The sequence below is a fragment of the Eupeodes corollae genome, chromosome 2, assembly GCF_945859685.1.
Source record: "Eupeodes corollae chromosome 2, idEupCoro1.1, whole genome shotgun sequence".
Lineage (NCBI taxonomy): Eukaryota > Metazoa > Arthropoda > Insecta > Diptera > Syrphidae > Eupeodes > Eupeodes corollae.
The window spans coordinates 147,722,006-147,742,025 of NC_079148.1; the positions used below are offsets into that span (position 1 = coordinate 147,722,006).

At 34.9% G+C, this 20,020-nt stretch overlaps 1 protein-coding gene across 8 annotated transcripts in view; it reads right to left on the reverse strand.

Annotated features, from left to right (window-relative positions):
* Positions 1-255: 255 nt before the first annotated feature.
* Positions 256-20,020, reverse strand: part of LOC129948388 (uncharacterized) — a 200,721-nt gene continuing 180,956 nt past the window's right edge. For 3 of the 8 annotated variants that reach the window (XM_056059371.1, XM_056059372.1, XM_056059376.1), the window contains 10 exons: positions 9,736-9,756; positions 8,508-9,669; positions 8,240-8,439; positions 7,990-8,167; positions 2,782-2,835; positions 2,014-2,620; positions 1,478-1,949; positions 1,282-1,418; positions 738-982; positions 256-655 (listed from right to left, as the gene is read on the reverse strand). In XM_056059371.1, the coding sequence (XP_055915346.1) occupies positions 389-655; positions 738-982; positions 1,282-1,418; positions 1,478-1,949; positions 2,014-2,620; positions 2,782-2,835; positions 7,990-8,167; positions 8,240-8,439; positions 8,508-9,669; positions 9,736-9,756 (3,343 nt within the window). In that variant the 3' untranslated portion in view covers positions 256-388. The remainder of the gene's footprint in view (positions 656-737; positions 983-1,281; positions 1,419-1,477; positions 1,950-2,013; positions 2,621-2,781; positions 2,836-7,989; positions 8,168-8,239; positions 8,440-8,507; positions 9,670-9,735; positions 9,757-20,020) is intronic. The other 5 variants (XM_056059377.1, XM_056059373.1, XM_056059375.1 and 2 more) reach the window with 5 other exon arrangements.

The following is a 20,020-nucleotide window of genomic DNA, read 5'->3' on the forward strand; positions in this document are numbered from 1 at the left end:
TATATTTTTATGATGTGGTAATAATAGCTAGATACTTTAAAAATGTGTCCTTAGAGAATAATTTAAGTTAATATCTTATCGTTTGTTTTTTGTTTTTGTTTTTTTATAATTTTAATAATTTACTGTAACTAAGAAAAAGAGTTAGTATATTTTAGTTTATAAAAAAATGTTTTTTTTTTGAAATACATTCAAAGATTATATTTTTATTTAAAAATAGAAAATTAAATTCTTTGCTGTTTTTCTTTTGTTTTCTTATTTTTTTCTTCTTAATTTGTTTAATAAATTAATTAAATCAGTCCATTGTAAGTGTGTTTTTTGTTTTGTGTGGTTTTTCTCTTTTCTATCATTCTATCAAAATGTAGTACAGTAGGGTCGAATTTTTGAGTAATTACTTTTTTTTAGCAGCTTTCTTTTCAGCTTTGCGTATGGCCTTTTCACGTTCACGTCTCTCACGTTCTTGATCTTTACGTTCCTTCTCAATGCTTGCCTTGAGATCTTTTAATCGCCGTTTTAGACGTTGTTTATCATCGCCCGAGACACCAAGGGTTTTGAAATCTTTGGAATCTAGAGTGAGCAGAGCACCGCCTTCGACGTTGTGCTCCTTGAATACTGGAATGTAACGATCAAGATCGATGCCCATTAACCAGTGTCCAACCTGTGTTAAATTTGAAGAATTTTTTTTTTTACAGACGAGTTTTTGACATACATGCATTGAAGAATCTTTAGCTTGAACTTACCTGTTCTTTGGTCCACTCGTGCACAGGTCCACCTTTGTAATTGTGAGTGGATTTCCTTTCCGAGAAACTACTACTCGATCCGGATAGATCCATGCAACGACTTGGCGAATAGCCGGGCGATGTCGAACCAGACGACATGCTTGTGGGGGACGGTGGACCTTGCTGGTGCGACGACGACAACTGTGATTGTTGCTGCCATGGAACTGTACCAGGCGGAGAAAGGGATTGAGGAACAACGTTTTTAACTATAAGGCATTTTTTTAGGTGTTTGACATTGTTTTTTTTTGTGTATTTTGTTTATGTTTTTCGATTAAATTGGAACAGGAAACGAAAAAGAAAAAAAGAAATTAAACGGTCAAAAACTTAGAAACACATCTAAAACCACATCAAAAAGAAGTAGCAAGCGCGTAATCTATTTTTTTCAAAATATTTTTTAATAATAATTTCAAAAAATTCTGATTTTTTTCTTTCTAAACGCATTCAATTTGATATAAAATAAAAATAAAACAATCAAAGCGAATGCAAGAATACACTTTAAAATTACCTTTTGGTTGGGCTTCGTTGACGGCCTGTCGAATTTCATTGATCAACGTCTTGGCACTTATGGCCGCTGAACTTTGGCTTTTATTGATTTCGGTGTAATCATCGCTGGAATGTCGAGATGAACCATCACCAAGGCGTCTAAAATAAAACAATCGCAAATAAGAAACTACTCTCGAAAGTTAAAGTTAAGATTTTACCTTTCTCGATCGGATAGAACTTGATTCAGTTGATCGGTGAAAGAAGCCGGTGGTGCTTTGTTACCTCTCCGACGACTTGGATACATCCAGTTCTCGGTTTGATCGTTCTCTGAGAGTTTATCATTCGAACCAAGTATACTGTCATATGAGCTATTGAGATCCTTACTGACACCAAACGATGAATCACTGCTGGTGGTCTTGAATATATTTGGTATAGTGGAATGGGTTTTGTGGTCCTTGTGCACTTGAGCGTAAAGCTGATTGATTTGTTGTTCCCGAACGTATTTGTCACTGTTGTGCAAATTATGATGTCCGTTTTGATGGTTGCCATTTGATACCATTGTAGTTCCCGTCGATGATGTATCATTTGTACCCATGTCATCCTCACTATCAAGGCCGCAATCGGAGCTGCTATTGCTCAGACTCTTCTTACCTGTGGGTAATTGGCGATTTGCCAAACCTCCACGTGATGCTAAGAAGATAGACAAAATTATAATTTTATTAAGAAGAATGCTTAAAGAGAAAAATCTATTTACCCCTACCCAAATCGATCTTAGTCTTTGTAGCTGAATTATCAAGCAATTCATGTTGTGGAACAGCTGCATCGAGTTCATCCTTAATTGGAACCTTCCTCTCTACTGTGGCAGTCTTAACACCCTCCCCATCGGGTGACAAATCAGAAATCTCAGTATCAGAAAGTTCAGTCTCTAATTTGTGGAACAGCGGCTTTGGTGGTGCCTTACGAACCATTTGTGGCGTTAACTTAAGCGTGGTGCTATCATATGGCAGGACAACAGGAAAACCAGCCTTTCGCTGAGTCTCTTGCAATTCATGTTCCAAATTGATAACACGATCTTTGAGCTTTTTCACCAGGGCATTATATTCGGTATCCTTCTCTTGCAATAGCTGCTGATAGAATTCCTCACGATGGACCATATCAACTTCACGTTGTTGAAATTCACGGACCAAACGTTTGGCTTTGTTGTATTTCTTATCCAAAGCCATATATTGACTTTGGGATTGTTGTAACATATTTTGCAGGTTAGAAGCCTCTTTTTTAATGTTAGTTAATTCACGTTCGGTTTGGCGTAAACGTTCGTTCAGCAATTCATCTTCATTGCCGGTTGTTTCTAATTTTACAAGCTATTTTTTTTTTTTGGAAAACAAACAAACAAAGATATCAATAGTATTTTGTTCTTGCTTCAAAAAAGTAACAAATAGACAAAATATATTTTTAAAAAAATGAGAAAAAATATATAGGGATAAATTATATAAGAACAAAAATAAGACTACACAACACCCACCTTTCTTCTTAAGTTAGTGATTATGTCTTCTTTTAAAAGGCAACTCATTTCACTCTAAAAACATAAGAAAAAAATAAATAAATAAAATAAATAAAAATAATACATAAATAAACATTGCAAAGGGGATTAATAGAATAACTAACTAAGCATCGCAGTTCACATTATAACAACTCTATCAGTTATAAGCTACACTGCAGTTGATTTGATTCTTACTAAGCTGGGCTTTGAGCCCGAAATATTTACAAAACTCGAGAAACTATCTAACTTTTGTAATAACTTTAACTATTTGACTTATCATGCACACTAGACACACTATGCTGGCAAAAACGAATCCAAGCAAATTCAAGAAATTATAGAAGCAATCATTTAAAAATAAAACAGCCTATCACAAAAATACGCCGTTAACATCATGCTTTTCACTAATAGATGACTCAAATATAGGGTGTTTTTACAGTTGCCTGAGAATTTTCAAAGGTTGTTGTCTTTGGTTTAACAGTTTAGAATGTCACACTGTGTTGGCATTTCTGTTGAGTAGCAATTCATTATGAATCTCTTAAAATTAGAACAAAGCTTCGAAATTTACTTTATTTATTATATTTTTCTCTTCGCAAAGTTCATAGAGCACTTGTTTCCTGTATGCCCTAAATATGAGAAAAACTCCGATCGAAGTGGTATGTATTCTTGGGTACATCGAAGTTACACATCATACATAGTCCCAGGGCCTCCACAAACGGGGGCCCCACAGTAGAGACTTCGAAAAAATTTTTGTTTCAAATTCCAACTGCTAAGCACTAGTAAACATCTTTTCCTTTGATATGTATTTTTTGTTTCCTCTTTTACCTTTACCTACAGCCTTGAGTACTTTGTACATGATTATTTAATTATATAAATCTTAAATAACAGAAATCATTGATCTATATTTGTTCACTCCAATCAGGCAATTAGTAAAATATCAAAATTTCACGCACCCTCACCAGAACGAGAAATGTGAGAGTGAATCCGCTCGATTACATGAAAACACAAGACTTAAATCTTACACCCAAGGAAAAATACAAAGTATCCATCTTCATCCTAGTGATTGACCAGCTTTCCGTTTCTTTTACTGAAAGATTGCACGCCTATGAAGCTGTACGTTCGAGATTTGGATTCCTGAATCACATCGAGAAGATGGATGCTGAAAATTTGCCCGGATGATTTAGAGCCTAGTCTTAGCAATGAGTAGGTTCAATTTGTGTCTTTGATTCACTCATACAAAAAGAAAGAGGGGAATGGAACAGATTAATCGCAGCAACTATTTTACATTTCTCTATTTTTTATATTCTCAAACCTCGAAATAGCATTGAGAATGTACTTGGTTTTGATGGTAACAAATTGCACTGGAGAGCGCTCATTTTCAAAGATGAAAATTATAAAAAAATAGGCTTCGAAACACGATAGGACAAAACCGTCTATCGAAGCTTTCTCGAAGCTCGAAAGGTTCCGTTCGTTAACCCTAAAATTTTATTTTAGATAATTCTTTTTTCCGTTTATATACATATATGTATTTTTTCAATATTAAAGGAATCTACTTGGTTTCACAATAAATTATTTATTGAAAAACTCGAGTGAAAAAAATGGTTTACTTTATTTAAAAACAAACAAATTGGAGCGAGGGGGCCTCCGCTTCTTTATTGCACCGAGGCCTCTGGACCTCTAAATCCGGCCCTGTATAGACCAATATTGTGTTTTTGGAAGGATCCTGCATTCAAATCCACTGTGTGATTTGATTATTAGACTTATCATGTCTTGTAAATCCGAACCCAAAAGGTAGATAGGTATAACACAGTAAGATAAGTTTCTGTATTCATCATGAAACCGCGACTCCTTAGTGTTGCTCTAAGACATGCTCCAATATTTCTTTCCAGGCTTACTTTGCAAGACGTTTTGTGAGTTACGTAGCTACCACTACTTTAAAATGTGACAAAAATTAATGTATTTTTGTGCTAAAGCCGATTAGCACCTTTACTCTTTCCTAATAATTTTTCAAGTAAGTAGTCGTGATTTTCTTTTTTAAGTTATTATAAGTTTATTTCAAATAATTTTCAATTAAATTTAGGAAAAATGGGGAAAGCAACACCATTAAATGAAGCCGATAGGCCAAAATAAAGGCTTATAGTGAGTGTGGGTTTGTGGGAAAGTTTTTTCCTCATTCTTACGAAATAAGCATGGGTTTGGAAAAATATGAAGACGATGCTGCAGCCAAGATTGAAGAAAAAACCAGTGTAAGAGCAAGCATGCGGACTGTGCAAAGAATTATTTCCAATGCTGAACATTGAAAACGTCTCAAAATAAAAAAAAAACACCTCTTAACCAACTTCGAGAGACGCAACGCCTCGATTTCTACAAAGCGCATATGTCCTGGACGAAGGAGGTTCCAGCTTGTTGTCTTTTCAGATGAGACAAAATTTAATTTTGAGGGTCCCGATGGTTATGCTTACTACTTTCATGATCTTCGAAAGGAAGAGCATACTTTAGATCGATTACACCACTGTGCTGGTGGTGTCATGGCATAGGGAGCTATAACGATCTATGGCACAATTGAATTACAATTTCTTACTCGTCGTATTGATGCCACAGCATACAATGGTGTACTAAGAACGGCGTTCCCTGCAATCAAGGATATTTTTGGGCAATGGAAATTCCAACACGATAACGCACATATCAACACCTCTATGTTTGTAAAGTATTGGATTGAGCTCCAAAAAGTACCCTAACTGATATGGCCGCCATACTCGCCCGACCCTAACATAATAGAAAATGTTTGGCGTGGCTATCATGCATGGTTTACGAGTCTGGAAGGCAATATCCAACTAAAGCAGAACTCATTGAAGGAATAAAAAGTGCCTGGAAGACTATTTCTCTGGACTACATAAAGAAATTATATGATTCTTTACTCAACAGGATGTACGAGCTCATAGTTAACCGTTTATTTTTTTAAGAATAAGTTGTAAATGTAGGAATTAAAATAAAAACAAACTTGAAAATATTCTCTGCCATTTTCTTATGATATTTGGCATTTTTAAGTGGGCGTTCTAATCAAATGTCCGGAAAGCATAGGGGCGCTAATCGGTTGTCGGGCAGTGTATTAGTTATTGAGGTGTTCCGTACAAAACATATTGTTATTTTCAGTTCAGTTTAATTGATGTCAGAGCTACCATTTAAAAAATCTCTTCTTTGAATACAGCCCAAGAAGTTTAAGTATATTGCTAAAGCAACAGCCAAGAGATTTGAGTTATACTCAGGTTTTGGACGTATATAGGTTTTATACATTGAAGCCAGATCAGAAGGAGAGACTAAATTCTGGGTTATATCGTCTCAGAAAAAAAGCATCTTGCTACATTTTTATCAACATCACGTCAGTGTAATCCTTCCACAAGAAATAGTTGCTGACGCTAATATCAAGACGTTCAGTTTAATTGGTGCCAGAGACACTTATGGATAATGACAAGCAGTATATCTCACTTTATGGAAACAAGACAGCGCACATGTTTGGGTTTTTGGAGCATTAAATTTCAATTGTTTTTTTTGTTCCCTATTGCACAATGTTCTCCACGTCGGAATTTAATGAAATTATCATATTTTTCCGTTCCAGTTCCACATCCGAAGCGATATGGGACTGAAATCAAAAGATTAATACTACTATCGACAGCAAAGAAATTCATTGGATTAGATGTTGCAGATCATTAATAAAAATGAGGTAGAACAGAGCCTTGAGTCACACCATCATATTTATTTTGTGGTTTTCAAATTTTAACCCATCTAATAATACTTGAATACAGGTTCAGAGAGACAATATCTAATCCAACGAAGGAGAGATCTATTTAAACCTGAGGCATGCATTTTATGGTAAGGGAGTCTGATGCTAGTCCCTTTCGAATGCTTTAGAAATATCAAGGGCAATATACACTCTCCAAAGCGATATAAAGATATTTTCCACTGTTTGGTGAGATGAACCATGAGATTATTAGTGGAGTGGACCTATTGCTACGGAAACCGGAGTGGACCTATTGCTACGGAAACCATACAGCTGGTCGTTAAGAAGCCCTTAAGATATTTCTTAAGCTGATAAAAATTAATCTGCGTTTCCATGATGTTAGAAAGAAGTTACGTAAGTGCAATCATTCTATAAATAAAAGAGCATTTACTTTTTTTTTGTATAGGCTGGAAAAATGTAGTTTTTTATCTACTCGAAACGAGAGGATGAGGAATATTTTAGATGAAAAAGCCATTAATTCCAAAAATATTTGTATAAATTTCTCATGATTTAAAAAAAAAAACCCTATACTATAGACCACCCATAAATTAACAAAATCGTCTTTTACGTGATAAAATTTATTTTATAACCAATCCAGGGTGCAGCTACTGCAAATATCTTCAAATGTAAATGGTTTTAACATATTTGAGGCCTTATGTTTTTGAAATTCGAAAGAATTTCCTTGAGGTGTGAATTTATCTTTTTAACGAACGTTTTTCTTAAAATACTCTCTAATTAACCTGAATTTTATCAAAATTAAGTGAACAATTACTTCTTCAAAAAACTCATCATCAAATATCAAAACCTATAATCTCGAAAAGAATTAAATATTCCTTGGCCTAGAACTATTGAATTTCTCAAAATTATTTTGAAAACTAAGTTTAGTGACAAAAAAAGGAATAATCTAGTTTAATAAAATTGCTTTAAAAGTGCATCAAAAAGTTAGGAATAAATAGAAGTGATTAAAAAACTTCTTGAGGTGTAAGAAAAGCATGAGATAAGTAAAAATAGAAAATATGTATAAGTTCTCTTTTTTGAAAAAGGTCATATATTATGTGATCGACCAAGTGATATCCCTTGAAACTCAATTCGAAAACAAATGAATACAAAACTCAATTAAACAAAAATTAAAAAATATATACAAGTGGATGAAGAATGGTTAAATAACAAAACGCCAGCAAAAAAGTGTGCAAATATATCTAATAAAAAATTTCGTTTCAGCGAATTTCATCTAATTACCGCTTTATGCTGTTGTTTTTTTAAATATTGTTTTAAGCACATATCCACCAAGAACGCAATAAATTAAATTAAGAGTATTTTAAAATTTAAAATATTTGTATAAATTTCTAAAAACAAACTATTTTTTTAAAGTTTTTTTTTTCGTTTTTTTGTTGGGTTTTAAATTAATTTCGTACCTCTTGTAGAAGTCTCTTTAGAGACTCCACTTCTTGGGAGTGTGTTGCTTCGACCTCCATTGGATGTTCAACTTGAACGGGACTTGTTGGTCCCTCGGATACACTTGAATTAGCTGAAGCTGGTTGTGTTGAGTCTTCTGAATAATCCAGAGTTCGACGTAGATATTCTTCTTGTTGTCTTTAAAAACAAACCGAAAAAAGTCATTTTTTTAAAGCGAATTTTTGAAATATTGAGTATTTTAGAGCTAACCTCTTTAATCGTTCTTCTTTTTCTTTGTCTGCTTGCAGACTCAAACGTATCAATTGAGCAACTTCAGAATTTTCTGGATCTCGCTCACGACCAATTTGAAATTTGACTAGACCAGATGTGTTGCGTAAAACTGACGCTGCATAGGCTTGAGTAACGCCCACTAAACTTTTTCCATCAACTTCGATTATTTGATCATTGACCTAAAAAAGAAAGCCAAATCTATTAATTTTCAAGATCTTTTAGAAATTTTCAAATAATTAAAACTCACCTGAATACGTCCATCTCTAGCTGCAGCACCATTATCAGTAATTGTTTTAACAAATATTCCTAATTTCTCTAAACCAGCATCGGCTCCAACGCCCATACCAATAATACTCAAACCAAGTCCTTCGGGACCTTTCATTAATTCCACTGGAAAGACGTGCATCTTCTCGACACGCTTCTCAAGTTCATATTCCGCCGAAGCGGCAACCGGATCAACATCTTCATTGCGTCGATCGTAATCGGTCACGGAGAAAGTCGAAAACACCTGAATCGCTCCCGAACTAAATCGAATCTTATTATTCTTCTTCACTGCTATGGGCGGATAGGTTATATCGTCATCATCAGATTCTAGCAGACCGGGTACTTCCATCCAGAAATTGCCATCCTCAAAGTAATGAACACCACCCTCGACGTAGACTTCTTTGCTCCGGACTGGCGGATATTCTGGTATATAGAATTGGTTTTCGTCTAGCTGTGTTGTTGTGGTTGTTGCTGTGGTCTCATGATCTGCCAAGGAGTAATTCGAATTGTGTTTGCTCGAGATAATGCTATCGTCGATAGTTGTGGTTTGTAGGCTGTTGTGAGTTGTGGAATCAGCAGATTCAGCAGAAACGATACTATCATGGAGTGACTCTTGGACATAGGTCTGATTGAAGATGTCATGTTTGTTGTACTCGGAACCAACGTCGAAGGTTGTGTTGCAGTTTATTTCCTCGTCGTAGGTTGTTTCGACTTTGTTGGCAGTTACAGTGACACCAAGATCCACTTGATGAGGTTCATTGTCGACATCGAGGAAACTTGCCGATTCGCTATGGATCGAGTTCTCTAGACTTCGATTTGGTGCTTCAAGGACATCGCGCAACCACTCGGGTTCGTCTTCATCGTCGACCCTTTCGTAGTTGTTACACTTGGGTTGGGGCTCGGGCTCGGGCTCGAGCTCCTCCTCCCCTTCCTCTTCTGGATCGTCCTCTACTACTCTACGCTCTTCTTCCACTAACTGATGATGATGGTGATGATGATGATGACTAGAAACAACAATTTTTGTGGCAACTATTTGAGTAACTTCAGTAACTGGAGTAGCTGGAGTTGCAGTTGATGCAGCTGCAGGTGCAGATAAAATCTGCTCGACTTCCTTTGCTTGCTCGTCCGATAGTAGGGGTTGTTGTCTATGAAAAAAAAAGAAATGCATATCGTTAGAATTATAAACCATTGGACTTTAAGGACATGCAAACCTTATTTTGCTTTCCAAAATTCTACAGGACAAAACATAGCAACACGTAACAAATTAAATTTAAACAAAATAAATATTCGCAAGCAGTTGAGTATCAAATAAATGCAATGCAAAAAAAAAAGTTATATCAAGATGCACCAAGGACACAAAGACGCAGATGACGATGGTGATGATGTCGACGAGGACGAGTACGAGGACGAAGACGACGATGGAACGTGTACGACGACAGGTGCCGACCGAATGTCATTCCCAGGTGGAGTGTTGTGTTGTGTTTGTAGCGAAAATCGGAGGAAGTCGAAGCACAAAAAGGGACATCGATTCGTCGTCGTATGAGCATGCACATGCACAAAACAAGGTCAATCAGTACCAAGCAACAAAAGCATCACAGGATTTAGTTATAGTTAGCAGCAGTACCAGAACCAGAACCAGCACCAACAGTAGTAGGAACAGCAGCAGCAGCAAAGCGCCAGCAATATAATTGTTTTGCCATACAATTTTAATTAATAGTAGTTTTACAGGAGCACATCAGGACATCATCAGCAGGATGGATGTGTTGTGTATAAAGGTGGGTGGGGGTTGGTTTGTTGAGTTGAGTTCATGCGCGCGAACAATATAAGAATGACGTCATAGTTTTCATATATAATATGTATGAAAGAGTTTTAGATGTTAAAGTTGAAGGTGAATCAAAGTTTTTTTGTTTTGAATTATTCAAAAAGCACATAACATCATCATCAAGCAGAAGAAGAAGATCGTCGTTCGAATGGAACATACATATTTTATAGCAGCAAGGATATAGCAGGACATTAATTAAGTGTTGATAAATAATTAGAAAACATATTTAAAAAAAAAGAAACAAAAATAAAAAAGATGCATTTCATGAACAAATAAGCATATAATTGTACTGTACATAAGTTTTTGTTTTGTATTTTGAAAATACGTCATATCTTTATAAACTTTAAGAAATAAAGATGCATAAGAACAGAACAAAAAGCTTGCATTGTGATTAATATTTGTCCTGTCATTTTGATTGTTTTTATTTATTCGAGTATATGGATGATATATAAGTACATTCATGTGTATGATGATGAAGGGGAGAGGGGGGAGGTTTTGGGGAACGTATTTAAAGAAATGTAGTTTAGTAGGTTATGAATTCTCTTAAAATGTAATTGTTTTGAGGATAAAGGTTTCGGGTAATATTTTTCAATAGATTCTAACTCATAAGACCTTGAATACTCAGTTTTAAAAAAATAAATTGACAGTATTTGAGATTCTTAAAAAAAGGCAATTTCTGAGAACTTTGAATTTGGAGACCTTGAACTTTATACAACAAAAAAAAAATTACATTACAGTTTTATAAAATTTTAAAATCAATTTGTTTCGTTTTAAGGATTTCTCAAGCTTTCACACGAGATGGTTTCGTCAGTACGATTTTTTTCCGTACGGACTTTGTTTTCACACATAACGTATTTTCTCCTTAAATCGTCTACGTTTGGTTATATTTAAGATATTTTTCTTTAGTACAAGTGACCACAAAAACGGACGGCAGACGAATAAAAATCGTCTTTTGTGAATGCGTACTCACGTACGCCACTGATAGAAGGCGACGACACGGTCGCCGTATATTTCAGTCGTTGCGACGACGGTTGTTTTAAATCGTCCGTACGGGAAAAACCCGTCTCCCTCCAGTATGAAAGCTTTAGTTAATTTTATGAGTTTACTATTAATGGCTCGCGGATAAAAACCATACGGATTTTAACCGTACGGACGAAACGGTCTTGTGTGATAGAGGCCGTTGAGGCGGCTACGGAAAAAACCCGTCTCCGTCCAGTATGAAAGCTTTAGTTAATTTTATTAGCTTACCATTAATGGCTCGCGGATGAAAACCATACGGATTTTAACCGTACGGCAGAAACCGTCTCGTGTGAAAGAGGCCGTTGAGACGGCTGTCCGTACGGAAAAAATCCGTCTCCGCCCAGTTTGAAGGCTTCAGTTAATTTTACTAGTTTACTATCAATGGAACAAGGATTTTAACCGTACGGACGAAACCGTCAAGTGTGAAAGAGTCCTTACGCTCGTTTCACACTACACGGTAAAAAACCTGACGGCGACATTTTTGTAGAGGCGCGAAGAAGAGCATATATGCTTTCATATTATACGGTCACGGCAATATGCCGGCGCCGGCGCGGCCGCGCCATGTAGCAACCGTCTACTGCCACTACGGCAGCCGGACGGCGCGATAAGATTAATGGCGTACGTGACGAAATGCATGTTATTCGTGCGGCAGAGTACGAAAAGGAACCCTGAATATATCGTGTTGACCGTACGGTTAAAACCGTATAATGTGTAATTAGCCATTGATACGGTTTATGTCAAAAACGTGTAGTGTGAAACGAGCCTTAGTAGGTCTTATAACTGTTTACAATCTATTCATCTAAACTAAAGATGTAGGGTAATTTATTTCGTTGTTTCAATTTGGTAGCTCTTATTTTTGATATCTGTCGAATTCAGCTGTCATTTGAAGTTTGTATAAACTAATAATTTTTGACTTTGATTTTATTTTTATTTGAGAGCCCTGTCCTTAACATTATGTGTAAAATGTTACATCATTGTTTAAAAGGCCGCTTCGGCTTCTCTGTGAAGCGCGCATTCGAAATGTCTAGTTTTCGACGACTTTGGGGCGGAAGTCTGGTTTAATTTGACCGCGATGGCTTGCGGCTTATTCGCATAGATATGCGACTTAAGAAAGTCCCACACGTAAAAGTGTGAAGGGGTCAAATTACATAAACTTGGTGGCCAATTTACGTCACCTCGGGCGGGAGATAAACTTGCCATGAAATCGATCGCGTAGAATATCTATATATCTTGAGCTGCGTGGCACGTAGCCTCCATCCATATGGTTTCATATGTCTTCGGTGTCCGTATCATCCGATTCAGGCAACAAGAAGTTGGTGATCACCTATAGCGATTGCCGTTTAGGATGATGGCCTGGTTAGCAACATTTTCGAAGAAGTACGGTTTTAAGACGCCTCCAGCCCAAAGTTCACCGCAGTTTCAACGTTGTCTTAAACCCGGCAATTGATTATTAGCGTAACTATTTATCCAAAAATCGGGCTCATCGTAAAAGATGATTTTCCAAAATTGTGATAGATTTCCAACAGCTTGACATGACGCGACGTTTAGTTCGTTTAGTTTCAGCTCCTGGGGCAGTTGGATTTAGTATGGTTGCAGGCCCTAATCAAAAAGCGCAAATTTCGACAGGTCGAATTCTTGTGAGCAGTGCGGGAATGACTACCTCGGATTCTTAACTTATCGTGGTAATTTGTCATTAGTGACAGATAAAAAGAAAATAGTTTGACAGAAAGTAAGCAAGGCCACTCCGAGCTGTCAAAATCAACTTGTCCCTATTAGAGAACCTTTTAAAAAGCAAGAAAAACTAAGACTAACTACACAATACTAGAGACATTTTTTTTTTAATTTTGAAATTTTTATCAAAATTTGATTGCGGGAGTTCCCGCAATTATTTACAAGTACTTTCATAGTATCTTTTGAGTATAATTTTACTGAGAACCTTCTCTAAGGATCAACCGGATAGTAGTTTTTTCTAAAAGAAACAATAAAGACACAAGTAAAAACAAGGTTTTCAGTCCAGGTTAAGCCTTAAATTTCTCTCAATTTAAGAGCTTATTTTGAGTTCAAATACATATTTGATTGCATTATTTTTTGTTAATATGATTTGAAAACGGATATATTCACCTTTTATTATTTATTTTATTCGGTTTAAGTCATTAAACAAAACAAAAATAAACAATTTAAACGCCGCCGCCACTAAAAGTACATCTACATATTTATATGTACCTAAATTATTTATTTAGTGAAAACAAATTATTACAGATTATCCATAATTAACGATGAAATTTCGTTTTTATTTTTGTTTTTGTTTCAAAAGTAAATAAACCAAAAATACAAACACAATTAAGATTATAAATAACTTTTTGTGATTCTCTATTTGTTATTTACATTTAAGGGCAATTACACTGTGTTACATAAAAAAAATAGAAGGTCTCAAAAATGTATCAAATGATTACAAACGAAATCAAAGTTTAACCTGAAACAGCTGCGTTTAAATTTCAAAACACTTGGGAAATGTGCAATTTCTGTATATTCAATCTAGAAGTTTAACAAATTTTTACCAAAAAGTTTACATTTTTTAAAGAAATAGTTTAAAGGTTTCCGCTGGGCACGCAGTAGAAACTCTCAAAAGGAAAAAAATCCTGATTTTGAAATATTCTTTATTGGGGCTCTGTTTGTATTAGTCTTAGCGTGATATCATATAGCCTATAGTCATTCTCAGTAAAAAGGCTATATAACACTAAAAGAAGTTTTCAGACTATCCCAGTAGTTCCTCAGATAAGCGAGGTCAAACAAACAAACAAACAAACAAGCTATTCAGCTTTATAATATTAGTATAAATTTAAATATAAAATATTACCAGCTTACTAACGATCATTAAAGGAACTGCATGACCGAGCCGGAAATTTAATTTCTTTTCATTTAGAAGTATAAAAGTTTCCGCAGCGAACGAAGTAGAAACTCTAAAAAGGATAAAAAATCCGGGTTTTGAAACATTCTTGATTGGTGCTGTGCTTGTATTAGTCTCAGCGTGATATTATATAGCCTATTGCCTTCCTCAATAAATAAGCTATATAAAACTGAAAGAATTTTTCAGATCGGACCAGTAGTTCCTCAGATAAGATAGGTCAAACAAACAAGCAAACAAACAAACAAGCTCTTCAGCTTTATAATTTTAGTATAAATTAAAATATAAAATATTAATAGCGGCTTACTAGAGATCATTAAATGAACTCCATGCGACCGAGTCGGAAATTTAATTTCTTTTTTATAATTATTTTCATTTCGATGTCATCGAAAATGTTTAACTCACTTTTCAGCTAAATCTCACTAATTGCACTTGTTGGGCGTGCAAAAGTCACAAAAGCAAAAACTTTTCCAAACCACTCGTCCTTCAAGCCCTCCACCACCTTGTCAAACACAATAATAATAATCCTTCTCTTACATTTCTATGCCTCCCTCAATTCGTGCAAGTTCACAGAAAGGAACTATAATAGGCATGACACAAAAAACTATATCACAAAAGTCCACAAAAAAAAGAAAAACCGCACCTGCATGCATGCCTACACTCAGGGCAGCGACAGCCGTAGAGGCAGCAGTGGTAGTTCAACGGTGCAGGGAAAAACTCCTGAAATTGTGATCAAATAGCAAAAAGGATACAGCTCCGGAACAAAACGACTGCACAAACGAAGAACAAAAAATGAGATTTATAATATATGACTCTTGGTTGGTTGGTTGGTTCTTTTTACTTTGCTCCTGCCACACCCCCTCCACCCTCATTTGAACGAATATACTAAATTCACATGAATGCAGTTTAAAAATAATTAAACACACAAAAATGAAACATTAAATTACAAACACGGAATTATTGTCGCTCGCTTGTCCGTCCAACCGTGTTCACGTTTTGTTTGACTTAACCCAAACAGACAATTTATACACAATGAAAAATTGTAACACACAAATTCATACAGCTGTGGTCATAAAATTAGAAACACTTCGACAAAACATGTCTGAGGCTTATATCTCCTCCACCACTCGAAAACATGCATTTTGTTAATTTTAATTTTTGGTGTCGATTACTATACACTTGGGGTCGTAATCCTGCTAGCAAATGCCATCTGATGTCAGTTGCACCCTTGAATCCAACTTTATTCGTACAGGGATTCGTTCTTTAGCCGTACTACGCGAATGTGGAATGCCTTACCAAACTCTAGCTTTCCCTGCCATTGTAATGTTTAAGCCTGTCTATTGTATTCCTTTCAGTTTAACCGTGTACCCTTGAGTCAAACTTTGTTTGTACAGAGATTCGTTCTTTAGCCGTACTACGCGAATGTGGAATGCCTTACCAAGCTCTAGCTTTCCCTGTCATTGCAATGTTTAATCTTTCACAACCAATATACACCAATGACAACTCCTTTTCAACGCTTCCCTTTTTCTAATTCTCACACAGTGTCATTGGTATATTAAGGGCGTATAAAACCCTTTAAGTGTGTCCCTATTATTTTGGCCATAGCGGTACGTATTCAAACAAGCAGTTGTTAGATAAATAATTTATTTTTAACGAGTGTTTTGTTGGCCAACATTTTCACTAGCTATAGAAATGGCCGGGTGGGGTAATGGTACAGAGAGGATAAATGTTAGCTCTTGAACGCAAGAAGACACAATTTTGTGTTGTAGGTGATGATGCACCAGAGGTTTGTAGGGAGGGGCTTGAAATAAAGTTCAGGGTTAGTCTGGTCAGCTGCAGGGTGACGGTTTTTCTATTTTTCTTCACAGTGAGAAATACATTGCATTCCTTCAAACTTAATTTAAGAAACTTAAGTTAGTAATCTTTGAACTTTTATATATTTAGACGAAAAAAAGTCGGAATTCCTTTTTTTTTTGGTGGAATGAATACCAATTAGTGAGTTAAGGGTGTGCTTTTTATTTGCACGATTATGATGTCATTTTTAGACTTAAAACACCAAAAGTGGATAGAAACTGAAACTGAACTTTTTTTGTATTTCAGAGAAACACATAACTCAACAGTTTTTATGGAAGAATTTCGATGGATAGGAATAGGAAAACTAAATATCGTGAGACAATATTTGCTTATCTGTTTCCTTATAAATTTATAACACTGATAGCCAAATATTGGCTTCCTTAAAAATAAAACTATAGGTAATTATGTTTTTCAGGGTGTAACCGAAACCAAACACAATCCCATAGATTCTAAAAGGCTTTACAAATCTTTTTCTTTATAGTTTAAAAATTTCACTGCCCTTTACAAAAACTTATTGAAAAACGTCAACGGTCATAAGTTTTTAAAATACGTATAGACTTTGGAGTGTAATTTTAAACAAGCTTATTTCAAGAGCTTATCATTTAGTTAGTTATCAAATTTCTAGATATTCAGCAAAATGTCCCTTGCTAACTTGTGAGATATTTGTCATCTCCAAACTTTTTTGCAACCCAAAAAATTTTGGATAATGAAGTAACAAAAAATTTTCCAAGTTAATTTAAAACATTTTGACCCGTAATTTAATAATTTAACTACCGAATATGAGTTGCTTCGATATCAAACTGCTTTAAATAAATAAATAAAAACTACCCTACAAAATTTTGAGCTTGACCTTTACTTTTCACTGCAGAATTTTGTTTACTCAGATTTTTATTTTTTGTCTTCGAATACGCATCAAATACTTCCAAAATCCACTGCTCACTCTTGTCATTTGCAAAAACCAGAACCATTCCATACAAATTATTAGACATACATGAATAGTGGGTGGATACTCCGCCTTTCAGTTTATTGTCTCAGATCTGTTTATTAACATCCCTTAGGAAGTTATTGTAATTGGTCCAATTTGTCAAATTGAAAATTTTGACATTTTTCGACGTCCCTAAAGTCGAAATAAAAGATTTTAAGAAAGATGTCTGTGCTTGCGTGTGTACGTACTTTCGTACGCTCGTATGTTCACGACGTTTTTTTCGTCGTCCATAGCTCAAGAGCCAGAAGAGATATCGACATCAAATAAATTTTGTTATACAGATAATAAGGCAGAAAGATGCAGAAAGGGCTCTCAAGAAAATTGCGTGAGTGGTTTTTTTTCCATAGTAGTTTAAAAAAAGGTTGGTTAACCCTAAATATCTTATGAACCAAAAACGCTAGAGACTTGAATCAAATTTTATATAACATATTGTAACGTGATAGATACCAAACAAGTATATTTAAAAAAAAATCCAATGAACGTTTTTTTATAAATCAAAAAAACTGGAAACAAATGTGTCCCCTCGAAAATTTTACGAATACAAAATTATTTTATCACCAAAAAAATTTTGTGCAAAGAAAAAGAACGTTTTCAACATCTGGTAAAATTTTGAAAAAAACCTAAAAAATATTTAACAGAAGTTGGTAAAAATTGATTTTCGATTCAAATATAATAAATATAAAATAAATAATAATAATAAATTTGAGATTATGGCTTCCAACTAATTTAAACTTATAAGAAATATTGTTTTCAACATTCGGACAAATTTTGACAAAAATAGAATTGAAAGTTTTTTTACAAAAAATTAAATCCTGAAAAAAACAATATTAAAACTTGGTAAACATTTACTTTAGACGCAAATAGCTTTTCAAAGATTAAAAATATCGTCTTCAAACTTTTTTTATTTCACGGAAAATATTGTTTTCGATATTCAGTAGTTTTAAGAAATGCTAATTAAATTGGTAAACAAAATTTTGGACTGAAAATCTATTTAACAAAACTAGATTTTCAAACTCAGCTATTTCTTTATATGAAAAATATTGTTGGTAACTTTAAAATTTTTAAGAATAATTCAACTAACAACTTTTTTAACCCAACACGAAAACCTACAAACTTTTAAGCAAGACAAATAGACAGACGGTATAGGAAGTTATGAATGTGGGTCGCATTCCAGGATCTTTTTTTCCTTGGTATACATATCCTTCGACTGCGAAATTCAAGAATCATAGTGTTTGTTTTAAATGAAAACATATTCTGGAAAAATGGGTGGATACTACGCCCATCAAGTTCACAATTTTCTTGTTTTTCATTTGCGTGTGCACTTAAAACAAAAATTTACCGTACTGCAGCCTAATTTTAGTGTTTTTTTTTTGAAAAAAGTACTACGAATAAATTTAAAAACCAAAGAGGTAACATTGAAAAAAAGTTAGTTGCAACTTCACCATTTTATCAAATTAAAAAAGAATGTGATGGTGATTTTCAAAAACCCAATTGCACTTACGTTCCTTCTTTCCAAGTTCATGGAAACGCTGATTAATAATCAGCTCAAGAAATATCTTGAAAATCGAAAGCTTCTTAATGACCAGCAGTACGGCTTTCGTCCACTGGTGATCTCATGGTTCATCTCACCGAACAGTGGAGCAAAACTTTACATCGCTTTGGAGAAAGTAACATTATTGCACTTGATATTTCAAAAGCATTTGATAGGGTGTGGCATCAGGCTCAGGATGAATTCAAGTCTGAAAATCATAAAATAAATGCTGGTGTGCCCCAGGGCTCTGTTCTATCTCAAATACATTGTTTTGCTGACGATAGTACTTTTAGCTTTTTATATTCGTTTTCAGACTCACATTCCTCTTCTTCGGATGTGGAACTGCACCGACAAAATGATAAGTTCATTAAATTCCGACCCTAACAGCATTGTTTAATGGGGATTAAAAAATGCTGTCTTTAGACTGAACACCTCGATATTCTCGGTATGTGTGTCACCAACCACCTTCTGATCTGGCTATTATCTACAAGACTTATGTACGTCCAAAGCTTAAGTATAACTGCCGTCTCTGGGCTGGTGCTCCTGCAACTTACTTAAGCCTCTTGGATATTATTGAACGTAGAGCATTTAAATTGATAGATGATAATATCATCATGAGTTCATTTACTTCGCTTGAACATCGTCGTAAGGTCTCTTGTCTGACCCTTTTTTACCGTTATTTTAACGGCTTATGCTCTAGTGAAATAACCAGATGCATTTCTTCCCTTAAACAGTTCAACCGTAATACTCGCGCTTCTAGGAATGGTCAATATACCCTCGAGCATAACTTCGGTAGTACCGTCAAGTACAGAGATTCGTTCTTTAGCCGTACTACGCGAATGTATAATGCCTTACCACACTTTGTCTTTCCTAGTCATTGCAATATTCAGGAATTCACTGCACTGACATCTTCTTTTAAATCCTCTCTACTCTTCCTAGTGCTCACACTGTGCCTCTGCATAATAAGGGTAGTAATATCCCCTTGAGTGTGTGTTTATTATTCAAACAAAAAAATAGTAAATATTTTATCTTGAATTATCGAATAGAAGGATGCTGTACAGAGACTTGCTATTTAAGGTTATCACAACAAATTTTTTGTTTTTGATATTGATAGTTTGACAGATTTACAATTTCTAACAATTGTCGTTCTTAAATGACTAACAAATTCCAACAAGTCTTAACAATGACACTTGAAATTTTTTTTTGACATATAACAACAATAGTTCACAATAATTCAAAAAAGAATAGACATCTTTGGTTTTCCAAAAGGGCCGGTTTGAATTTCAAAGCAAGTGGCAGCCATATTGTTTTCTTGTACTTTCTATTAAAATATCTTCTTTTAATCAGTCACTGAATAAAAATCATTATGTTTTGTTACA